This window comes from Pan troglodytes, chromosome 11 (assembly GCF_028858775.2).
Source record: "Pan troglodytes isolate AG18354 chromosome 11, NHGRI_mPanTro3-v2.0_pri, whole genome shotgun sequence".
NCBI classification, from domain to species: domain Eukaryota; kingdom Metazoa; phylum Chordata; class Mammalia; order Primates; family Hominidae; genus Pan; species Pan troglodytes.
Window position 1 is genome coordinate 110,338,018 of NC_072409.2, and position 21,764 is coordinate 110,359,781.

At 41.0% G+C, this 21,764-nt stretch overlaps 1 protein-coding gene across 4 annotated transcripts in view; it reads right to left on the minus strand.

The window, feature by feature from the left end:
• Positions 1-15,714: 15,714 nt before the first annotated feature.
• PDCD1LG2 (programmed cell death 1 ligand 2) overlaps positions 15,715-21,764 on the minus strand; it is a 77,384-nt gene continuing 71,334 nt past the window's right edge. For all 4 annotated transcript variants that reach the window (XM_001140776.8, XM_009456280.5, XM_063788735.1 and 1 more), the window contains exon 7: positions 15,715-17,015. In XM_001140776.8, the coding sequence (XP_001140776.2) occupies positions 17,010-17,015 (6 nt within the window). In that variant the 3' untranslated portion in view covers positions 15,715-17,009. The remainder of the gene's footprint in view (positions 17,016-21,764) is intronic.

Consider the following 21,764-nt stretch of genomic DNA (forward strand, 5'->3'; position numbering starts at 1 on the left):
TTAGTACCAAATGAATGATAAAATACATGAGAAAGAACAGGATGGTCTCCTCATGATTGCACTTTTCTCAGGATAGGCCAGGACCCTATCTCCATTTCCATAGAAATGGCCCTTTCCCCCAGGTTCTGGTACATGGCCCTGGTTGAGCTAATAAACAGCAACAAAAGAACTTAAAGTCTAAAAATGCTTTGAGGCCTGAAAGAAATTATCTCTGAAGGTGAAGTGTTGAGGTAGAAAGATGGAGAAATGGGGGAAGTGCATGTGCAGGGAAAGGGCAGGGACTTCCCAGCTCACCTCCTGTCATGTCCAGATGCAGCCACACACTTTGCTTACAGTGACTTGTCCTGTCTGGAGGCAATTCTTTGAGGCAAAACTATGCCTTAAAGCCTTAAAGCCCAGCCCAGAATTTCACATCAGCCCTTCTCTAGTCCTGACATTATTCACCAGATAAAAGGCAGATACTTGCTATGTTTTACAAGTTTCTTGTCTGTGTCATCAGCCTTGTTCCATCCTTAGATACAAAGAGGGCTGAAAACAGGATGTTTGAAAACAGGATGTTTGGGTTAAAAAACAGGGTTGAAGAAAAAAAGAATAATATTCAGAAAAGAATGTGGCAAGTGGACATAGTTCTTAAGGAACCCTACAAATGAGACTTGAAAACCTGGCTCATTTCATGATTCATTGACTCAAAGATTTTAAGGACATATTTCAGCTGGTAGAAAAAAGTTCACTTGAGGATAACATCTTGAGAGTCAAGTTGAAGATAAAAGACTCCTGTTTCTGGTATCTCTGTGAAACATAGAGGAGGGTACCCTTTAGGACCAAGTACTTCATAGAAAGTTAGAGCTGGAAGGGGATTTACAAGCCATTTCATTTTAGTCTTCTCAGGAAACTGAGGCTCATAGGAGTTAAGCGTCTAGTTTGAAGAATTATGGGATCTTAGAGTAAGAAGATTTGTACTTCATCACCTAAGGGAAGAATACTTTCCAGAGTATCCTGAAAAATGGTAGCTCCAGGCTATGTAGATATATCCAGGAACCAGGAGGTTAACCTTTGATGAACAGCTCTAGTTGTTAGTGAATTCTTTCCATTTCTGGGCCAAATTCTGCTTCAATGTAACTTGCACCCATTGATCTTGGCTCTCATGTCTTCCCTTGATAATTCTTCTCCAGGAGAAAGGCACCCAGCTTCTTCCAGTATTCCTAGTCTAGGGGTGGCTTCAAGCCCGATTGCCATCTTGGGTGCTTCCCTCCAGATCTACTCTCATTTATTCATGTCCCAATTAACAAGTCGGGCCCAGAATAGAACAAAATATTCTAGAGGTAGGCTGGCCTAGACATAGTAGGTTCCATAGGACTATTTGTTCCCAGTTCTGAACAGTGTCCTGTCAACACTGCTGAAGTTCTCCTTAGTGTTTTTGTTTTGTTTTGAGACAGGGTCTCACTTTGTTGCCTAGGCTGGAGTGCAGTGGTGAGGTCATGGCCCATTGCAGCTTTGATCTCCTTGGGCTCAGGTGATCCTCCTACCTAAGCCTCCCTAGTATCGGGACTACAAGTGTGCGCCATCACGCCCAGCTAATTTTTGTATTTTTTATAGAGACGCAGTTTCGCCATGTTGCCCAGGCTGGTGTCAAACTCCTGGGCTCAAGTGATCCACCTGCCTTGACCTCTTAATGGGCTGGGATTATAGGCATGAACCACCATGCCCAACCTCCTTAGTTTTTAAGCAATTGGATTTCAATTCAACCTGCATTTGTACTTAGGGCACATTTGTAGTTTATGAGTATGATACTGTTTAAATTCTTTTCTATTAAATCCCCAGAACTTTTTCATATTAACTGCTAATAAACTGCTCTTCCATCTTAGGTGTGTGGATCAAAAGCAGGACCTTACATTCTACCTCTTTGGTTTTGACCTAGTGATTCAACCTGGGACTTAATTTTTTTATTTTTTATTTTTATTTTTTGAGGCAGGGCGTCACTCTGTTGTCCAGGCTGGAGTGCAGTGGTACAATCTTGGCTCACTGCAGCCTCAACCTCCCGGGCTCAAGCGATCCTCCCACCTCAGCCTCCCAATTAGCAGGGATCACAGGCACACACTACCACACCTGGCTAATTTTTGTATTTTTTATAGAGATGGAGTTTTGCTATGTTGCCCAGGCTGGTACTGAACTCCTGACCTCAAGTGATCTGCCCGCCTCGGCCTCCTAAAATGCTGGGATTACAGGTGTGAGCCATGGAAACCTGGGATTTTAAAATAGAAACTCTTCTATCCAACTGACTCTCTCTCCCTACTTTATTAATCATCATATATTATAAGCTCATCTTCTATGTTTTCATCCAAGTTACCCATAAGACAGAGGGAAAAGGACAATTTTTTAGTAGTTGCTTTGACAACCTAACCTCTTCTCTCAACCATATTCACTTACTCACAAGGATATAAATGTACATCTTGTTCTGTGCTGTGATTAAAAATCAATATATTCTATGTCTATGGCAACTCCATGAGCTACCAAACTTGTAAGTCCCTAAGCTACCAAACTGGTAACTTTTTTTTTTTTTTTTTTTTGAGACAGGGTCTCATTCTGTTTCCTAGGCTAGAGTGCGGCGGTGTATTCACAACTTACTGCAGCCTCAACCTCCTGGGCTCAGTCGATCCTCCCACCTCAGCCTCCCCAGTAGCTGGGACTGCAGGCGTGCACCATCACACCTGGGTAATTTTTGTATTTTTTGTAGAGATAGGGTTTTGCCATGTTGCCCAGGCTGGTCTTGAACTCCTGAGCTCAAGCCATCTGCCTGCCTCAGCCTCCCAAAGTGCTAGGATTACAAGTGTAAGCCACCATGCCCAGCCCAAACTGGTAACTTTACTGAAAAAGAAATGGGATAAATTAGGCAAGTTACTTAACTTCTATAAGCCCAAGTTTCCTCATCCATAAAATGTGAATATTTGTTCTACTCCCTTTACCAGGTGGTAGTGAGGCTCAATTAGTATAACAAGACATTTGAAAATGCTTTGTAAACTTAAAAAAAATTTTTTTTGAGATGGAGTCTTGCTCTGTCGCCCAGGCTGGAGTGCAGTGGCGTGATCTCAGCTCACTGGAAGTTCCTCCTCCCAGGCTCAAGCAATTCTCCTGCGTCAGCCTCCCAAGTAACTGGTGGGCACTCATCACCACGCCTGGCTAATTTTTGTGTTTTTAGTAGAGATGGGGTTTCACCATGTTGGCCAGGCTGGTCTCAAACTCCTGACCTCAAGTGATCCGCCAGCCTCGGCCTCCCAAATTGCATTTTTCTTTCCCTCCCTGCTCTCTTGAGCTACTCCTGTCCATGGGGAGCTCCCACCCACCCTGAATTCCTTTGGGTCTTATGGTCTGGTCCCACTTATCAGTCACTTGATTGCATGTAGCTTTGGTTTTTGTGGTGTATTTCTCCAGCTCACTATACATTCCTTAAACTCAAGGTAGAGCATATCTAATACATACTTTGTATTTCTCACAAGTACACAGTGCTGACTGGGGGGTTTCAGAGTCCCAAGACAGAGTCTGAAACACCCTGGCGACTAGATGAGCTGCCTTTATGCCACACAGCCCTGAAAGGGAGGGGACTGTGTCAGGGTAGTCCAGTGAATCACCCTGTCTCATTGATGAATGTAAGAAAGTAGAGGCTCTGGTCAACCTGGACTTAAACTTTCCATTTTGCTTCTCAGGGGATACAGCTGTAGCCTGCCAGACTGGCATTTTCCCTAACAGCTTTCAAATGTCACATTCCACTATAACACACTCACACACAGAAGCTGTTCTTTCTTTGTCTTCATTTTGAGAACACTCAGAAAAGTTTTTATATTTTGGAAAGACCCCTTTCATTCCCCACCCTTGAGTTTTCTGCCTTCAGGACGTTAGTTCTTGAAGACAACTCCCCAGAGCACTAGTGGAAAGATGCTGGCAGCTCCTCCAATCACATGAACCTCACATGTTCTGAGGCAGCTCAGTCATGCATTCTGTGCTGGAGCTGCATGATGTTTGATTAGGCAGGCAGGATGCTGGCAAACCCAGTGCCTTTTCAAACTTTAACTTAGTACACTTTTCTTGTAGTTTCTCTTTAGATTCTCATAAAAACACAGGTGAAAGTTTGTACTTGACATAGGGAAAAAACACAAGTTGTGCATCTAAAAATTCTGCCCCAGAAACATTATATCTGCCATTTATGTGACCTTTTGATTTATAATAAGCAGATGCTGAAATTCTAAAATTTCAAAATATTTTTAAAGAATTGCTTAAAGATTTTTTTTAATTTAAAATGTTTATTTTTTAAGCTTTTCAAATACAAGAATATAAAGAAAGAAATTACCCATAATCTCATGACATTGACAAAGATAGCCACTGTTATTGCCACTCTAATTTTATAGTTGAGAAAACAAAGGAGAGGAAGAAAGGAAAGAAAATGAGCTTTTAGGGTTTTTTTTCTCAACTTTAAGAAAAAAACTCCTTAGAGGGATCCCCCAAAATTTTGTAAACAATTGATAGATATTCATATTCCTAATAACACATATTGCCAGGAGTACCATTGCTGTTTCTGAACACCATGATGTTTCTTCAGTAAGCTTTACAGAGATCTCATTTCCATGTCACAGAGGAAAACTACTTAAAATAACATTTGATGAAAGTTACTATACTACGTTACAAAAAATCTTGTAAAACAGAGAAAAGAAGGAAATTACATACAGCCCCAACACTTTAACAAAATCTTATTCATATTTTAGCATACTTCCTTCTGTCCTTTTTTCCCGTTCTAAATTTTTTTTAACTTTTATTTTAAGTTCAGGGGTACATGTGCAGGATGTGCAGGTTTGTTACATAGGTAAACGTGTGCCATGGTGGTTTGCTGCACAGATCATCCCATTACCTAATGCCCAGCATCCATTAGCTATTTTTCCTAATGGTCTCCCTCCTCCTACCCCCGCTTCTGACAGGCCCCAGTGTGTTTTGTTCCCCCCATGTGCTCATGTGTTCCATCATTCAGTTCCCACTTGTAAGTGAGAACATGCAGTGTTTGGTTTTCTGTTCCTGTGTTAGTCTGCTGAGGAGAATGGCTTTCAACTCCATCCATGTCTCTGCAAAGGACATGATCTTGTTCCTTTTTATGGCTGCATAGTATTCCATGGTATATATACACTACATTTTCTTTATCCAGTCTATCACTGATGGGCATTTAGGTTGATTTTATGTCTTTACTATTGTGGATAGTACTGCAGTGAACATACGTGTGCATGTATCTTTATAATAGAAGGATTTATATTCCTTTGGGTATATACCCAGTAATGGGGTTGCTGAGTCAAATGGTATTTCTGCTGGGTCAAATGGTGTTCTTGTTGACACCACCAGGTCTTATCTCAAAGGTCTAGAAAATTGATTCTGTGAGTAAACTCAGAATTAGACTAAAACACTGGATCATACTAACCAAACTCCTAAGGGACTTTTCTATTATAAGAAATGCCATTGACATGCATATCAGAAGTTGCTTTAAAAAGTCTATTCCTATAGAAAACCCTATATAAGAAGTCAAATTATACTCAGGTTTCTCAGTAAGCATAGACCATAGATGGGGTGAAGGATCGTGGCGGTGGCTAGAATGATTTTAATGACTAGTGTCAACAAGCTACATGACTGATGCATTCACATAGGAGGAATAGATCTGACAGGTGGTAGGAACATGTGGGCTGGATGGACAGAGACCCTTCTCCATTGGACATGCTGGAGATTCACTGAATATTTTTCCATATTGGCCTCTCTTGCCTTGACTCCATGCACACTGCTTTCAATTCAATTCCATGATAATTGTTAAGTATCTTCTGTGTGCGAATCCTTGTACTGGGTTCTGGGACTATAAAAATGAATAAAATACCAGGTCCTGCTCCTAATACCTCAAAGGCTGTTGGAGAAAACTGAACACATATGTAATTATAAAATACTATATAATGAAGGCTTGACTGGTACAGGTGTAGGATATTTGGCCTGATGTCATGTCTGGCTTGCAAAATCTTAAGATCTAGCTTTGCCACTTACTAGCTGTGTGATGTGAGGAATTTATCTAACTTCACTGGGCCTTAGTTTGCTTACATGTTGATATGGTTTGGATTTGCGTCCCCGCCCAAATCTCATGTCGAATTGTGATCCCCAGTGTTGGAGGAGGGGCCTGGTGGGAGGTGATTGGATCATGGGAGTGGAATTTCCCTTTTCTGTTCTCATGATAATGAGTGAGTTCTTATGAGATCTGGTTGTTTAAAAGTGTGTAGCACCTCCCCCTGCTCTCCCTCTTCCTTTCTCAGGCCATGTAAGACCTGCCTGCTTCTCCTGCACCTTCTGCCATGATTGTAAGTTTCCTGAGGCTTCCCCAGCCTTGCTTCCTGTATAGCCTGTGGAACTGTGAGTCAATAAAATCTCTTTTCTTTATAAATTACCCAGTCTTAGGTAGTTCTTTATAGCAATGCAAGAACGGACTAATACACGTGTAAAATAGACAAGACAATACACTAAGTTATGAAGTTTAAATGAGATCATACATGTGAAGCTATTAGAGCAATGTCTGGTGCATGGTATGGAGATTAGCTATAATGGCAAACTTAATTAAACCTCATTTTGGATACCAGCAATGAGACATTGGCAATCTAATGTTTCAAACCCAGCACAAGGAGGAACATGTAGTCCAAACCCTGCCCAGCACTTTAACACAGACATATCCCATGACAGGCAGTAAATACATTATCAGGAAAGACAACGCACTGAAAATATATTTTGTCTGAAATTTAGAAATATGTCCCCCAGGGGTGTTATATGATAGTGATATTTTTCTTATAATAGACACCTAACACCTTCTGCTATACATTCTAGGAGAAGTCCACAGATGCATTTGGGCAATTGCAACATCTTAGCACAAAAGATGTCACTTTGATTCACTCTCCACTTTCAGTTCACGTGGTCTGGGTGGAGCTCCAGACCTAAGATATCACTTACATACTCTTTCTTTCAGTGACTGGTTCTGGAGAGGGCACAGCACATAAGTTTTCCACTGTAAATCTCAGGATTTTGCTGAGAATGCTGAGAAAAATACTCTGGCTTTTTTTTCTTGTAAAATATTTGAATCTGAAAGGTTTAATAATCATTGGCATCCATCTTGTAATTATGAGGAGATATCTTGTCTGAGAATGGCAACAAAAAGGAAACAGAGTGAAGAAATGATAGAGACAATTTGAATCCTGAAGACATTTGTTAGACCCCCTATACCCAGTTGCACATTTGGCTGCTCAGTTACATAAGCCAACACATTATCTTTTAAAAATTTAAGCCAATTTGCATCAGGTTTTCTCTCATTTGCAGCCAATGAATTTTGATACAACTTCTACAAAATGTACTTAAAGGCCGGGTGTGGTGGCTCACGCCTGTAATCCCAGCACTTTGGGAGGCCGAGGCGGGCAGATCACGAGGTCAGGAGATTGAGACCATCCTGGCTAACACGGTGAAACCCCGTCTCTACTAAAAATACAAAAAATTAGCTGGGCATGGCGGCGCACACCTGTAGTCCTAGCTACTTGGGAGGCTGAGGCGGGAGAATGGCATGAACCTGGGAGGCAGAGCTAGCAGTGAGCCGAGATCTTGCCACTGCACTCCAGCCTGGGCGACAGAGTGAGACTCCGTCTCAAAAATAAATAAATAAATAAATAAATAAGTTTATTTTGTCCTATGCTCATGGTCAAAGCAGATGCCCAATTTTTATTTTTCTCATAAAACTAATCAACAAATATACATTGGGCCCTTGTTACAGGGTCAGATGCCACAGAGTTTAAGACAATTCCTTGTGCTACAATCTAATTGGAATTTATAGTCTCTTTATTTTTTATCTCTTAATGGATACGTCTCCACTCCATCCAGATAGATTTTGATTGAGGAGTGAGTTGGTTATTTACCTCCTGTTCTCAACTCTAAGTCCATCCTCCTCTCCTCTGCTCTGATGTGCCAGGGCTGGAATTTTGACAAACTTCATTTGCCAGCCTCCCTTGCCAACTAGCTTCCTGTTAAGTTCAGTAAATGGGAAGGCCTTGGGGACTGGAAGGTGGGCGGGGAAATTATTTCCTGTTTCTAGTTCCTGAATGTGTCATGCCTGTAGCAATAGGTAGCAGAAAGGTAGCTGCTGTCTGTAGTTCTAATATTTGGCATCCACTTTTTTGCTCTTTCAGTCTTCTTATATCTTTATTACAAGTTCCTAATATTAAATACACTCTATTTTTATGACTGGACTCTGGCTGATACTAGCACTTGATACTAGGTGTGGTCCTAGGCAACAGATTCTCAAATTCTGACATTCTGGGATTGATTTGATTTGTTGTTGGTGTTGGATTGGTTTGAATTGAGAGCTGAACTCTTTGCCACTAGTAATCTATGGCATGCAATGACATCACGGTTGATTAAATTATCATCTGTTCTTGCTAGGGTTGAATACCAATGAAAGGCAAGTTTCTGGAGGCCAAGTAGCTGTTGCATTTAACCATTATGGTAGTAAAGATGATTATAAGGAATGTAATGTGGGATGGCTGCTTGTGATTGCACCAGGGTGCTTACAGGAAGAAACTAACAAGTTTAGGGCTTTCACCTCAAATCATATTCAGAGCACCAGAGGGCTTCTAAGACTGCCCTGAAAGTACCTCTTATTCCTTCTAATTACAGGAATCACTAGACATGAAAGACATGACTGAAAAATTCAACCCAAATCAATCATTCACAGACTGGCTAAGTCTCATATGTGAAAGTTTTCTCAGTAATTTGAAAGGAGTAGGACTCTGAGACTAGGAATGGGGACATTTTGGTGGATTTGGATGAAACTGAGAATGTTGAAACCCCCAAGCATCCCTGAGTTTCCCTTGATAGTGGAAGAAGCCTCTCATTTCTTGTCTGATGATATTAGCCTTTCCTTGTTTGAAAGCCTATAATAAGCCCATATGAGGCACTTGCCTTGCAAGGGAGATCCCTATTCTTTCTCAGCCCCAGTGCTCCCAACTCTCATGGCCTTTATTTAGAGTCAGTTCCCGGAATATATGGAGGTGGGAAGAGCGGAGTCTAGCTCAGCAGGAAAAGTCTTATACTTCAAAAGAATCATAAGATTTTGTTAACTTAACATTAGAGGAAACCAGGCTAGTATGTATGGGGATGAATTCTAAAGGTATTAGACCCAGGAGCACAGAAGATAACATTGAACTGGGGCCAAATTAAGGTAGTCCTGATATACTACACTTTCCAGATAGTTTTGGACTTAATGTTGTAGATGATTACAGTAGTGGTATCACGCCTTCATGTAATTCCTTTACACATTGATTTTTGGCATGGTTATGTGCTTGCTTTGGATAATGGAACATTATTAGCAAATGTGATACAAACAGAGACTTGGAAAGCACTTGCACATTGGGGTTTTCTTTCTTTTTTGCTGTTTTTGGATTAGACTCTATGTTGAAGATGCCTGGACTAACCTACTGAAGATACATGGTTTTACCAACAGCCAGCACCAATAGGAAGATATGAATGAAGCCATCTGAGACCAGCCATCTGGCAGCCAAACTGCCAACTGATTGCAAATGCATGAATGATCCCACTGACACCACGTAGAGCACAAATGAGTTGCCTCCACTGAGCCCAGCCCAAATTGTTATCCTATAAAATCATAAAAACATAAACAGTTGTTTTAAGTCAGTAAGTTTTGGATAGTTTGTTATACAACAAAAGCTAGCTGAAACAAATGTATTAGCTAGAGCCGCTGTGAATGGCACTATTTGCTTAGTTGATTGGCTGAAATTGGGACTCACTGGTAGGTTACATTTAATGGTGTTGAGTTGCCAGAATTTCTCTGGAATAATGTATAGGAAGGATTCTAATGGCCTAAGCCATTAGAATCTCTAAGGAGATAGAAATAAAGGAGTAATTTATTATATGTAACTGCGCCTCTTCCCTCACCACACTTGGTCCTGAAAGAGCCTAAGGAATAGTTTCTTCTCTAAAGCATTGAAAAATGCTTCAATGGGAGAAGCCCCAGCACCCTTGAACATGTTCAGGCAGCTGCTTTCTATAGGCCAAGGATGAGGTGGGAAAAGCTGCCTGATCTCAATGTACATGATGAGATCCCAGAGTAGCAATCAGCATTTTTTACCGGCAGGAATAATCTTTGGTGGTGGTTGGCTCTAAGAATTAAATAGATGTGGGCCGGGCGTGGTGGCTCATGCTTGAAATCCCAGCACTTTGGGAGGCTGAGGTGGGTGGATCACCCAAGGTTGGGAGTTCAAGACCAGCCTGACCAACATGGAGAAACCCCGCCTCTACTAGAAATACAAAACTATTTTTGTATGGTGGCACATGCCTGTAATCCTAGCTACTCAGGAGGCTGAGGCAGGAGAACCGCTTGAACCCGGGAGGCGGAGGTTGCAGTGAGCTGAGATGGTGCCATTGCACTCCAGCCTGGGCAACAAGAGTGAAACTCCGTCACACACACACACACACACAAAGAATTAAATAGATAATTGATGTGTAGCCTGCCAAAGCATTACTTGATCTGTATAATAGAAACCAGGCCTGAGATAACACATGTATGGTGATATGTGCCTATCGTCCCAGCTACTCAGGAAGCTGAGGTGGGAGAATCACTTGAGCCTGGGAGGTCAAGGCTACAGTGAGCCATGATTGTACCACTGCACTCCAGCCTGGGAGACAGAGTGAGACCCTGTCTCAAAATAAAACAAAATAAAATAATAAAATAAATAGTTTTTAAAGATTTTGGCTTAAAAGGGTTACAAATTTTCTAAAGTCACATAATATATAAAAACAAATCTGGATAATACTGAATTGTTCTGCTCATCTATAATATTATTTTATGAAGTAAGTTTCAATATAAACTTGAAAGAAAACTGACACAAGTTTTTTAAAAAATAGACATAATTTGTTAATTAAACTCCATGCATAATTATTAAGGAGGAAAGCATTCATGTTTCTTGGATGTTTCTTATATGCTACATGCTTATTTTCATTTAATTCTCACAATAATTCTGTGAGAGAGGTGTTATTGTTAGGATATCTGTAAATAGATGAAGACATTGAGGCTTTAAAAAGTTGATCTTTTAAAAAATTGAATTATTAAGGAAAGATTATACAACTAGAGAATGAGTGGGGAAGGGAGAAACATTTAAACAAACTCCAAAATAACAACGTACACAGCAATAACCAGGTTTTATAAGCAAACTTGAGGGTAATCCAAGATATGAAAACTTAAATTACCATAAAGTACCATTTTTTAACCTATTGACTTAGCAAAATTATATTTAAAAATATCCAGTGCTGGAAGGATGCACTGGTACCAATGCCAACAGATCCTTTTCAAAAGCAAATTGACAGTATGACTCAAGAGCCTGAAGTGTTCACATTCTTTGACTCCATAATTCCCTTTTCAGGTATCCATCCTAATGAAATTAGATGTAAAAAGACATGCATTATCTGAAATAGCATGATATATCAGTTAGGACCCTGAACTGTATAATTTGAGGACGAATTAAAGAGACTCTTTGTGGAGGTGTGGGCCAGGTGTAGGGAACTCTGAGGAATAGTGCAGTACCCCAAGGCTAGCAGGAACAGGTGTGTGTGTGTGTGTTTGCACGTGTGTGTGTGTGTTGCAGGGGGTGAGGGGACACGTAGGCACCCAGACATGAAAAGGGGACTGGAGAGAGCAGTTACTGGAACCCACAGGCAGATGGAGCCATGTGGAAAGGGTTATTCAACAAGAGCTGTGACCTTTAGTTGAGAGAATTATCCAGCCAGCAGTGACCCTGGAGAGGGAGAGCCTGGGGAATAAATACCCCAGCAATACTCTTCTCCCATCCTCTGATCTCCTGCCAGGGTCCCCATTGGCTGAACCCAATCAAAAGCCAGAGAGCAGTGGAGCCCATTGATACAGTCCATACAAGTCAGCTTCATAGGACCCAAAGCAGGGAGGACAAGGCTGGAGAGTGGATCTGGAGGGTCAAATGGAGGGTATCCAGCACAAAAGCTTGTAACTAAAGTGGCAAAAAAACCAGAAACAACGGTAATCTTCCATTAATAGGGGAACAGTTAATTAAATTTTGTCACAGCCACTCAGTAGAATATTATGCAGCCAGTAAAAGTGATAATTAGGAACACTTGTCAGCAACATAAGTATGAGCTTATGGTAGATGACAATTTTTTTTTTTTTTTTGAGATGGAGTTTCGCTCTTGTCACCCAGGCTGGAGTGCAATGGTGCTGTCTCGGCTCACTGCAACCTCCGCCTCCCGGGTTCAAGCGATTATCCTGCTTCAGCCTCCCGAGTAGCTGGGATTATAGGCATGCGCCACCATGCCCAGCTAATTTTGTATTTTTAGTAGAGACGGGGTTTCTGCATGTTGGTCAAGCTGGTCTTGAACTCCCCACCCCAGGTGATCCGCCCACCTCGGCCTCTCAAGGTGCTGGGATTACAGGCGTGAGCCACTGTGCCCGGCCCCAAATTTTTTAAAGTATAGAAAATTACATGTTGCAACCATAGCCAAACTTAAATACATAAATGGACAAAGAGCAGGAACAAACAGCAAACATGAAAATGTTTGTGCTTGGATGATGAGATCATAGGTGATTTTTGTTTGTTTGGTCTTTCTCAATTCCTCAAATTCTCCTGAATGCTATTTTTGCTCCTTTTGTAAAAAGTACTTTTTTTCCCAGACTTAGAATTCATCTAAGTCTTTTAAGCATTGTCATTATATATGTTTTAGCCCATTATATCCAGGCCATAAAAAGTAAAGGTGTTGGCTGGGTGCGGTGGTTCACGCCTGTAATCCTAGCACTTTGGGAGGCTGAGGCGGGCGGATCACCTGAGGTCGGGAGTTTGAGACCACCCTGACCAACATGGAGAAACCCCACCTCTACTAAAAATACAAAATTAGCTGGGCGTGGTGGTGCATGCCTGTAATCCCAGCTACTCAGGAGTCTGAGGCAGGAGAATCACTTGAACCTGGTGGGGGGCGGAGGTTGCTGTGGGCCAAGATTGTGCCATTGCTCTCCAGCCTGGGCAACAAGAGCAAAAGTCCATCTCAAAAAAAAAAAAAAAAGTAGAAGTCTTAATAGTAGCCATTCTCCCAATATATAATGAGTCTCAGAGGTGACCATGCATGAGGTGCCTATCACGTACCAGGTACATGGCAAAAATCTCACTCCTTCCCTGCTCTCTAGGAGTCTAAGGGGATGACAAAACCTGTGCTCAAAATCCTCATGATAAACTGAGAAAGATAACTGCTTTTTTTTATCTTTTCTTTTCTTTTTTTTTTTTTTTTGAGACAGAGTCTTGCCCTGTTGCCCAGGCTAGAGTGCGGTAGCATGACCTCAGCTCACTGCAACTGCAACCTCTGCCTCCCGGGTCCACATGATTCTCCTGCCTCAGCCTCCTGAGTAGCTGGAATTACAGGCACCCGCTGCCACCCTTGGCTAATTTTTGTATTTTTAGTAGAGACAGGGTTTCACCATCTTCGCCAGACTGGTCTTGAACTCCTGACCTCATGATCCACCCGCCTTGGCCTCCCAAAGTGTTGGGATTACAGGTGTGAGCCACTGCACCCGGCCCCTTTAAATTTTTTTTATTTTTATTTTTTAAATTTTTTGCAGAGATGGGGTATCACTATATCACTATATCTATTTATCTATCTATCTATATATATATATGCATTTTTTGTTGTTGTTTTTGTTTTTGTTTTTTTTTGAGACAAAGTCTGGCTCTGTCGCCAAGGCTGGAGTGCAGTGGTGTGATCTTGGCTCACTGCAACCTCCACCTCCTAGATTCAAGCGATTCTCCTGCCTCAGTCTCCTGAGTAGCTGTGATTACAGGTGCATGCCACCATCCCCAGCTAATTTTTGTATTTTTAGTAAAGATGGGATTTCACCATGTTGGCCAGGGTGGTCTCGAACTTCTGGCTTTAAGTGATTCACCCACCTTGACCTCCCAAAGTTCTAGGATTACAGGCATGAGCCACCATGCCTGGCCAGGTCTCACTATATTGAAGTAAACTGATGCGTAGAGGTCAACCAATATATTCAGAGTTGTATAACTCATACCTAGTTGAGCTGGGGTTTGAATCTCTGATGCTAGAACCCACACGCCACCTACACTCCTATAGCACTTCCCTGGAAAAGAGTGAAATTAATTATTATTATTAAATTCTGGGATACATGTGCTGAACCTGCAGGTTTGTTACATAGGTATACATGTGCCATGGTGGTTTGCTGAATCTATCAACCTGTCATCTAGGTATTTGTCCTAATGCTCTTCTCTGCTTTCCCCCAACCCCCTCAACAGGCCCTGGTGGGTGATGTTCCGCTCCTTGTGTCCATGTGTTCTCATTTTCAACTCCTACATATGAGTGAGAACATGTGGTGTTTGGTTTTCTGTTCCTGTGTTAGTTTGCTGAGGATTATGGTTTCCAGCTTCTTCCATGTCCCTGCAAAGGACATGAACTCATTCTTTTTTTATGGCTGCATAGTATTCCATGCTGTATATGTGCCACCTTTTCTTTATCCAGTCTATCATTGATGGGCATTTGGGTTGGTTCCAAGTCTTTGCTATTGTGAATAGTGCTGCAATAAACATATGTGTGCATGTGTCTTTATAGTAGAATGATTTATAATCCTTTGGGTATATACTCAGTAATGGGATTGCTGGGTCAAATGGTATTTCTGGTTCTAGACCCTTGAGAAATCACCACACTGTCTTCCACAATGGTTGAACTAATTTACACTCCCACCAACAGTGTAAAAGTGTTCCTATTTCTCTGCACCCTCGCCAGCATCTGTTATTTCTGAAATTAATTATTGACCAGCAAAGAGACCATACAGTATAAAAATACCACTTTAAACCCCATGTGATAGGAAATCAGGGCACATTATGGTGTGTAACAAAAAATATAGGTTTGTTGCTCTAATTCCATCCCTTTCAAACTGAACAAGCAGCCTTAACCAAATTACTTAACCTCTCTGTGCCTTTCCTTATCTGTAAAATGGAGTAATTAATAGTGTCTTTTTCAGAGAGTTTGGGGATGATTTGTTCCAATAGTATGTGTAAAATGCTTAACAATATTGGGCAATAGCAAGTACTTGATAAATGTTAGGTGTTAAGATAGCATGCTGTAGTATAGAAAATTTCTGAAGCTAAGACACAATGCCTTATGATTTTCTCCCCTGACAGAACCCAGATTTCAGGATACTACAGCTAGATTGCTCTCTCCCTATTTGGTAATCTAAAAGATAGCCCCAATCTAGGAACAAAGATGGGAATATTTTGACAGAAGCCATTATGCCACTGGGTTCCTAACAGAGTTAAACAAAACTCCCCAAGCATTCAGCATGCCAATCACATATCTGGGGCATGGGTGGGGGTAGGGGCAGCATAGGTGGGCTTCTTCCAGGGAAGAAGGCCTTGTCTCCTGCCCTGCTCTCTGTGGTGTTAGGAAGTGCTCCTCCTCCAGCAGGAGCCCCAGATCAAGCATCCCTAGGACCCAACCCTGCTGAAAAGTACATCCAAGTTTGCCTCAAAGGCCTTCAAATCTTTGGGAGCCAAATGGCATAATAGGATATTAAACTTACTGACTTGCAAGACCCTGAGCAAACCTCTTACCCAAAAGTAGAATATATAAAGAACGTTGAAGAATAACAATTGAGTTTTATTCTTTAAACGCATTCTCTGATTTACATGAGAATTGAGAAACTGAGATGTATGATTTGTCTGTTAGTCAATTTCACACCCTTTCATTCTCATAAGCCCCAAATTTTGCTCAGTTAAGGAGCTTGCTTTAGGCCCACCTATGTAAGTCTGTTGTACTAGCTAATGTGCCCATTTGAATAGTTCAAGGGTCAGCTAATGCTCTGAGCTTCATGGCTCCAGTATAAAGAACAAATTTAACAAAATTAAGTTGTTACTGTAGCCGAGTTACCCTTCTGCTCCACACATATGTAGTGGGATCTTGCAGGATTTCCATAGTGCCAATTATCAAAGGCCTTGACTACTTAGCATTGCTGTATTACAGATGTGCAAACTGAGGCACTGAAAAGTCAAGTTTAAAGTCATATTGAGGGCCAGAAAAGGAGCCTTAGTTTGGGGCTTTGGCCATTTTAGCTACTTATCTGAAATTGCTGCAGATACAACGTATGAGCATATCAAATATTTTTGACTGTATATAATTGATTTCTAGGGTAAAAACAAATAAAAAGAAACCAATAATTTTTAAAGGAAAGATGTAGTTTAAAAAAAAAAACCACCATTAAACATGGTGCCATTACAGGTTAAAACAAATGCTTTGTGACTTAGACCTCAAAAACAGAGCTTGATGACTTTACTCCACAATTTGTGCACTTAGTGTATATTTAAATGCTCTCTATTAATTAGAACAACTTCATATGCTATCAAGATTCCAGTAATCCATAAAACATGTCAATTATGATTTGAGTTTGTGCAAAGCCCTGTCTGTGAGCTCATAGTCTCAATAGCCTCTTCTAGTACCCAGAGGAAGCTGTAGATAAAAAATAACTCTATTGGCAACCCATCTGTTTCTGTTACTGGAAATTTCCACACACCTCTGCTTTTGGAAATCACTTAGAAAACTTGAAGGGAAATAATTCCTTTTGCTTTCAGTCTGGCAGCAAGAAGGATCCTGAAGGAATTCCGTGGGTCCAGGATCCAGTGGGGTAATTCTGTAAAGTGCAGTAGTGCTTGCTTAAAGCCATAGGCTCCAGAGGTGAGTCCAGATCAGTGAAGGGGCAAGTTTCATGGCCAGGTGTTGGCTAATCTTGTTGCAGGTTTCAGATTAAAGTGCTGGGTCATCCAAAGGCATTTGAAAAGTGCAAATGGCAAGCTCTGCAGGCCACCGAATTCTTGTTCAGAGTCCAGAAGCTTCTTTAGATGTCATATCAGGTCACCCTGGCTCCCAAGACCACAGGTTCAGATCTGGGGAGAAAAGCCCACAAATAAGAAAAATCATTTTTTATGATTAGAAAATATATAACCTCCCCAAAATTTGAGTGAGGAACTAATTTTTTTAAAAAAGTTCATCTAGCTGGAAGCCGCATGGTTTAAAACTTTTCATTTAAAACTTCTTTCCACAGTTTTTACCATTGCCCTAGTCCAAGTCTTCAGCTTCTCTCCTCAGACCTATTGCAAGAGCTGTTCCTCTTCCATTCTGTGGGCCACACATAGCTCAGTAATATTGGAGCACATTTCAGGGGCCTCTCCTATTCAAAACCTCTTATAGTTCCCTATTGTGTCAGATATTTCTATTAATTCCTGCAGACTCATTATTCACCCTGCTGCGCTCTATTCATGCTCCAGGATGATGACATTGTAGACTGCTTCACTGGGCTCCTCCCTCTGTCTTTGACTGGGCTCAGTCTAGGGGAAAAAGAGTGTTGCAGTGGGTTGAGAGAGAGGTTGGGGTATCTATTCCTCAGCAACCTCCCAGACAAGTTGTGGGTTGACTTTGTCCCTCTGTTAAAGACCATAGGTCCTGCCAGATGGACCTTTCTCATTGCCATTTTTACTAGGGTTCTGGGAACTGCTCCCTCCCCTTTCTCCTTCAGACCTAGGAATAGTCACCTTCCCTGCCTGCTCTTGCATCCTGGCATGCTCAGTATCCCTTGCTGGTTTCCCTTAACGCTGCACACACCTTTATAAATTAAACTTGCCTCAGTTACCTCTTCTAAGTATACCCTCCATTTCCTGCTAGGATCTAACTGAAGCACTCTTGCTTAGTAAGTAAAATCTAACTTTTGCCTGGAATTAGTGGTTTACAATACATGCCCTAACAGTCTTTCCCCCTTATCTCACACCTGGCTTTCTCTCTGAACGGGGTCACGTGCACTTTCCCACACCTTCCTGCCTGTCTGCCTTTCCTGTTAGTGTCTCCTCTATCTAGAAGAGTTTGCTGTTTCCATTTCTTCCTGATTCAAAAGTCACCTTCTCCATGAAACCTTTCTTCTTCCCTGATTATCCCCCGCTTAAAGTGATATTTGTCCCCATCTCTGAACTTTCATGTATTGTTTGTCCCTCTTATATGAGCCATAGAGAACCATAAAAAATACACAGACTTTTCACACCATTAAAAATTCATGGGCACAGGTGAGTGAAGCTGTTAGTGACTCCTCTTGCTAATAGCACTCTCCTCCCTCCCTGAGACAACTGTGCTGCCTGAAGAAAGAAAGTGTGAAGTTGCCTGACATGGGTTGGGTATTTCTGAGGATTGATGGTAAGGTGGGCTTCAGGACATAGGGATAATTTGAGAGCTACATGATTTTCCAAATATGTTCCAAGAAGCACAAGGTATCTTAGAGCAGTGGTCCCCAACATTTTTGGCACCAGGGACTGGTTTCAGGGAAGACAATTTTTCCATGGATTGGATGTGGGAGTGGGGGTAGGCTGTAGTTTCGGGATGAACCTGTTCCACCTCAGATCATCAGACATTAGATTTTCATAAGGAGCACACAACCTAGATCCCTCATATGTGCAGTTCACAATAGGATTCACGCTTCTATGAGAATCTAATGCTGCTGCTGATCTCACAGGAGGTAGAGCTCAGGTAGTAGTGCCCGCTCGTCTGCCGCTCACCTCCTGCTGTGTGGCTCAGTTCCTAACAGGCCACTGGTACCGGTCTGCGGCCCAGAGGTTGGGGACCCCTGCCTTAGAGGCCTTTGTAGGGACAAATATGATATGGACAAATAGCCTATATGATAGGGTGATTATACCCTCCACTCTAATTTCACCACTGTTTTAATTTGCTTGACATGTAGGAGTTCTGTCTAATATTTCCTTTGCAAAAGGTTTATAGTGGCAAAAGAAAAAGAAATTGGAAACCACTGAAATGGGAAAGGGGAAAGGAAACACACCCATGTGGAATGCTGACGCTGTGGTCAGTTCTCAGCTGGAAGTTCTTAGAAGGAAGTCGGGATACTCATGAAAACAAACAAAACAAAACAAAAAACATAAAGACTGGACCAAAAGTATATAGAAAGCTGGCTTCTTTTTGTTTTAACCCAAATTATGTGAATGAGAACTGTTTCTTGAGTACCTTATCAGTAATACTTAATTGTAAGAATCTTGGATGACTGATAAATTCATCCTTCTAGTTCCCACATGGCCTAACTGACAGGGTCTTGCAAATAACAGAAACTTAATACTGGTTTGTGAGTGGGTGAATGAATGAATAAATGAATGAGTAGCACTATGCTGGGAATCATGACTTCTTTTGGTCTGCTACTGTTTCACTTAAGGAAGTCACTTAATATCTCTTAGCCCCCAATGTCATAATCTGTGAAATGAGGTAGCTAGGATACATGGTCTGTAAACTCTAACCAAGGCTTGATGACTATAATAACTATTTTGTAAAGGATAGATGATATATATCTATGGTATCATAATCCACTCCTAAAGTTTTACTGTTTATCTGCTTGTCTGCATAAGAGGGAGAATGGCTAGGCCCAAATAGTAGCGCAGATAAAGTTAGATACAAGAACAACTTCCACAAATGGAAAGGGCAGTGTGTCACAGACAAGGACTCAGTGGGTCTGAGTTCTAGCTCCATTTCTAACAGTAAGTTATGATATGACCTTATGCAAGTCACTTCAGCTCTTACATCCTTAGAGCATATCCATCACATTTAGCTGTGCTAGGAGTCTTTGAAAGGCAACTAAGACATTGGTAGGTGTCCTTTAAAGAAGGTATAGCATCGCCCTTCCTAAACTTGATAAGGACTGATGAAGAGTCCTATATAATGTATTTGACTACTGGGATCTAGAGAGGTGAGTGGGGATGGTTGAAATGGCTTCAGAAAGTATTCTTCTTCTTCTTGAAAGTAATACATCAGGGCACTCAAAAATGTAGTGAAGTACAACAAAAATTCAGAAAACATAAAAGTAAAAAGCAATACTTGATTCCATAATCCAAAAACATGATTACAGGCATTTTCATATTTTTACTTCTATTTTTCTGGAGGAAGGGAATATGGTGAGTCTATAAATAACATTTTTAATAGGACATGAATGATACATAAGTATATTTTTATTTTGCGATTTTCTATTTTTTTTATTATATAGAAAGTATTTCCCCACATTATTATTCCTCAGAACTAGAAGTTTAAATGGCAACGTAGGGTCTATTTATTATAGGTTCCAGTTTTTTCCATGTTGTATTAGAGTAAACTAGGTAATGCTGTAGGAACAAACAACTCCAAAATCTCAATATAAAAAACAAAAGCTTATTCTTGTTCATGTTCCATGTACATTGAGGGTCAGCAGGGGACTCTGTCAATTTTAGTTACTCAGAGACTGAGACTGATGGAGCAATTACTACCTAGAATGTTACTGGTTACCATGCCAGATAGATAAAGAAAATATGGCAAAGCATATGCCAACTCTTACATCTTCTACCCAGAAATAACACGCATCACTTATGCTTACATTTAATTGACCAAAGTGAGTTACATGACCACACTTTACTACAAATTAATTACAGAGAAGTGCAATTCTATCATGTGCACAAAGGCAAGAGATCCAGGAAATGGTGAAACAGCGCTAATACTGAACTCTATTAGGCATTTTCACAAGTCAGGTCTTGCTTCAGTTGCTGGTTAGTGAAGCAAAACCAGCAAGTCCTGTGCTTCTTAAGTTGGAAGGGAAAATATTCATCTGAATAAAAGTCTTGTAAGAAGTACATGCAAGGGACATGTCCAGGCTAAGTCCCAAGACTCCATCTTCCAAGATGCCGAGTCACAAAATGAGAGTGCGGGATGGCTCCCGGGCAGCCTAGAGCTGTACACTCTCCTCATAATGGATGGTTTTGGGATGAGATAGAACTGGGATGGCAGAGAATGGGTGTGGGAATGTCAAAGCCCTGAGCTGTCTGGGCCTGAGCAATATTAAAATCTTAACCATGGCAATTTCTAGGCAATGGATTCTAAATTATTTTTGTTTTCTTTATACTTTTTTATTTTTTATTTTTACACTCATAAAATCAGTAATTTAAAAAATGTTCTGAAACTTTTTATTGTTGTAGGTTATTCTTTTTTTGAGTTGATAGACTCAACTAAAATTAAACAAAATTTATTTTAATATTGTTTTTTAGTATTGAGTCAAATTTGGTCAAAATCAGACACCTTTTAAATTTATTATATAATAAACTATAAGAAACATTGATAAACGGACAGAAAGACAAATATCAAATACCATATAGTTGCATTAACACTAATATCCCACTTTATTATATTGACCAGGTGGACCTAAAATATAGACACATAGAAGCAGCCGGAAAATAATGCTGTAATCATGTGCTTAAGAGTGGTATAGATTGTGTGTACAATGCAGAGGAAAAATAAAAAGGTATGAGTGGGGGAGAGAGTCTTACAGATTAAGCAAGAGAGTGTAGTGTATGTAGGCTGGGCACAGTGGCTTACGCCTGGAATCCCAGCACTTTGGGAGGCCAAGGCAGGAGGATTGCTTGAGCCGAGGAGTTTGAGACCATCCTGGGCAACATAGTGAGACCCCAGTTCTACAAAAAATAAAAATAAAAAATCCAGGTACAGTGGCATGCACCTGTAGTCCCAGCTACTCAGGAGGCTGAGGTGGGAAGATTGCTTGAGTCCAAAAGTTGAGGCTGCAGTGAGCCACGGTCATACCACTGCACTCCAACCTGGGTGATAGAGCAAGACTC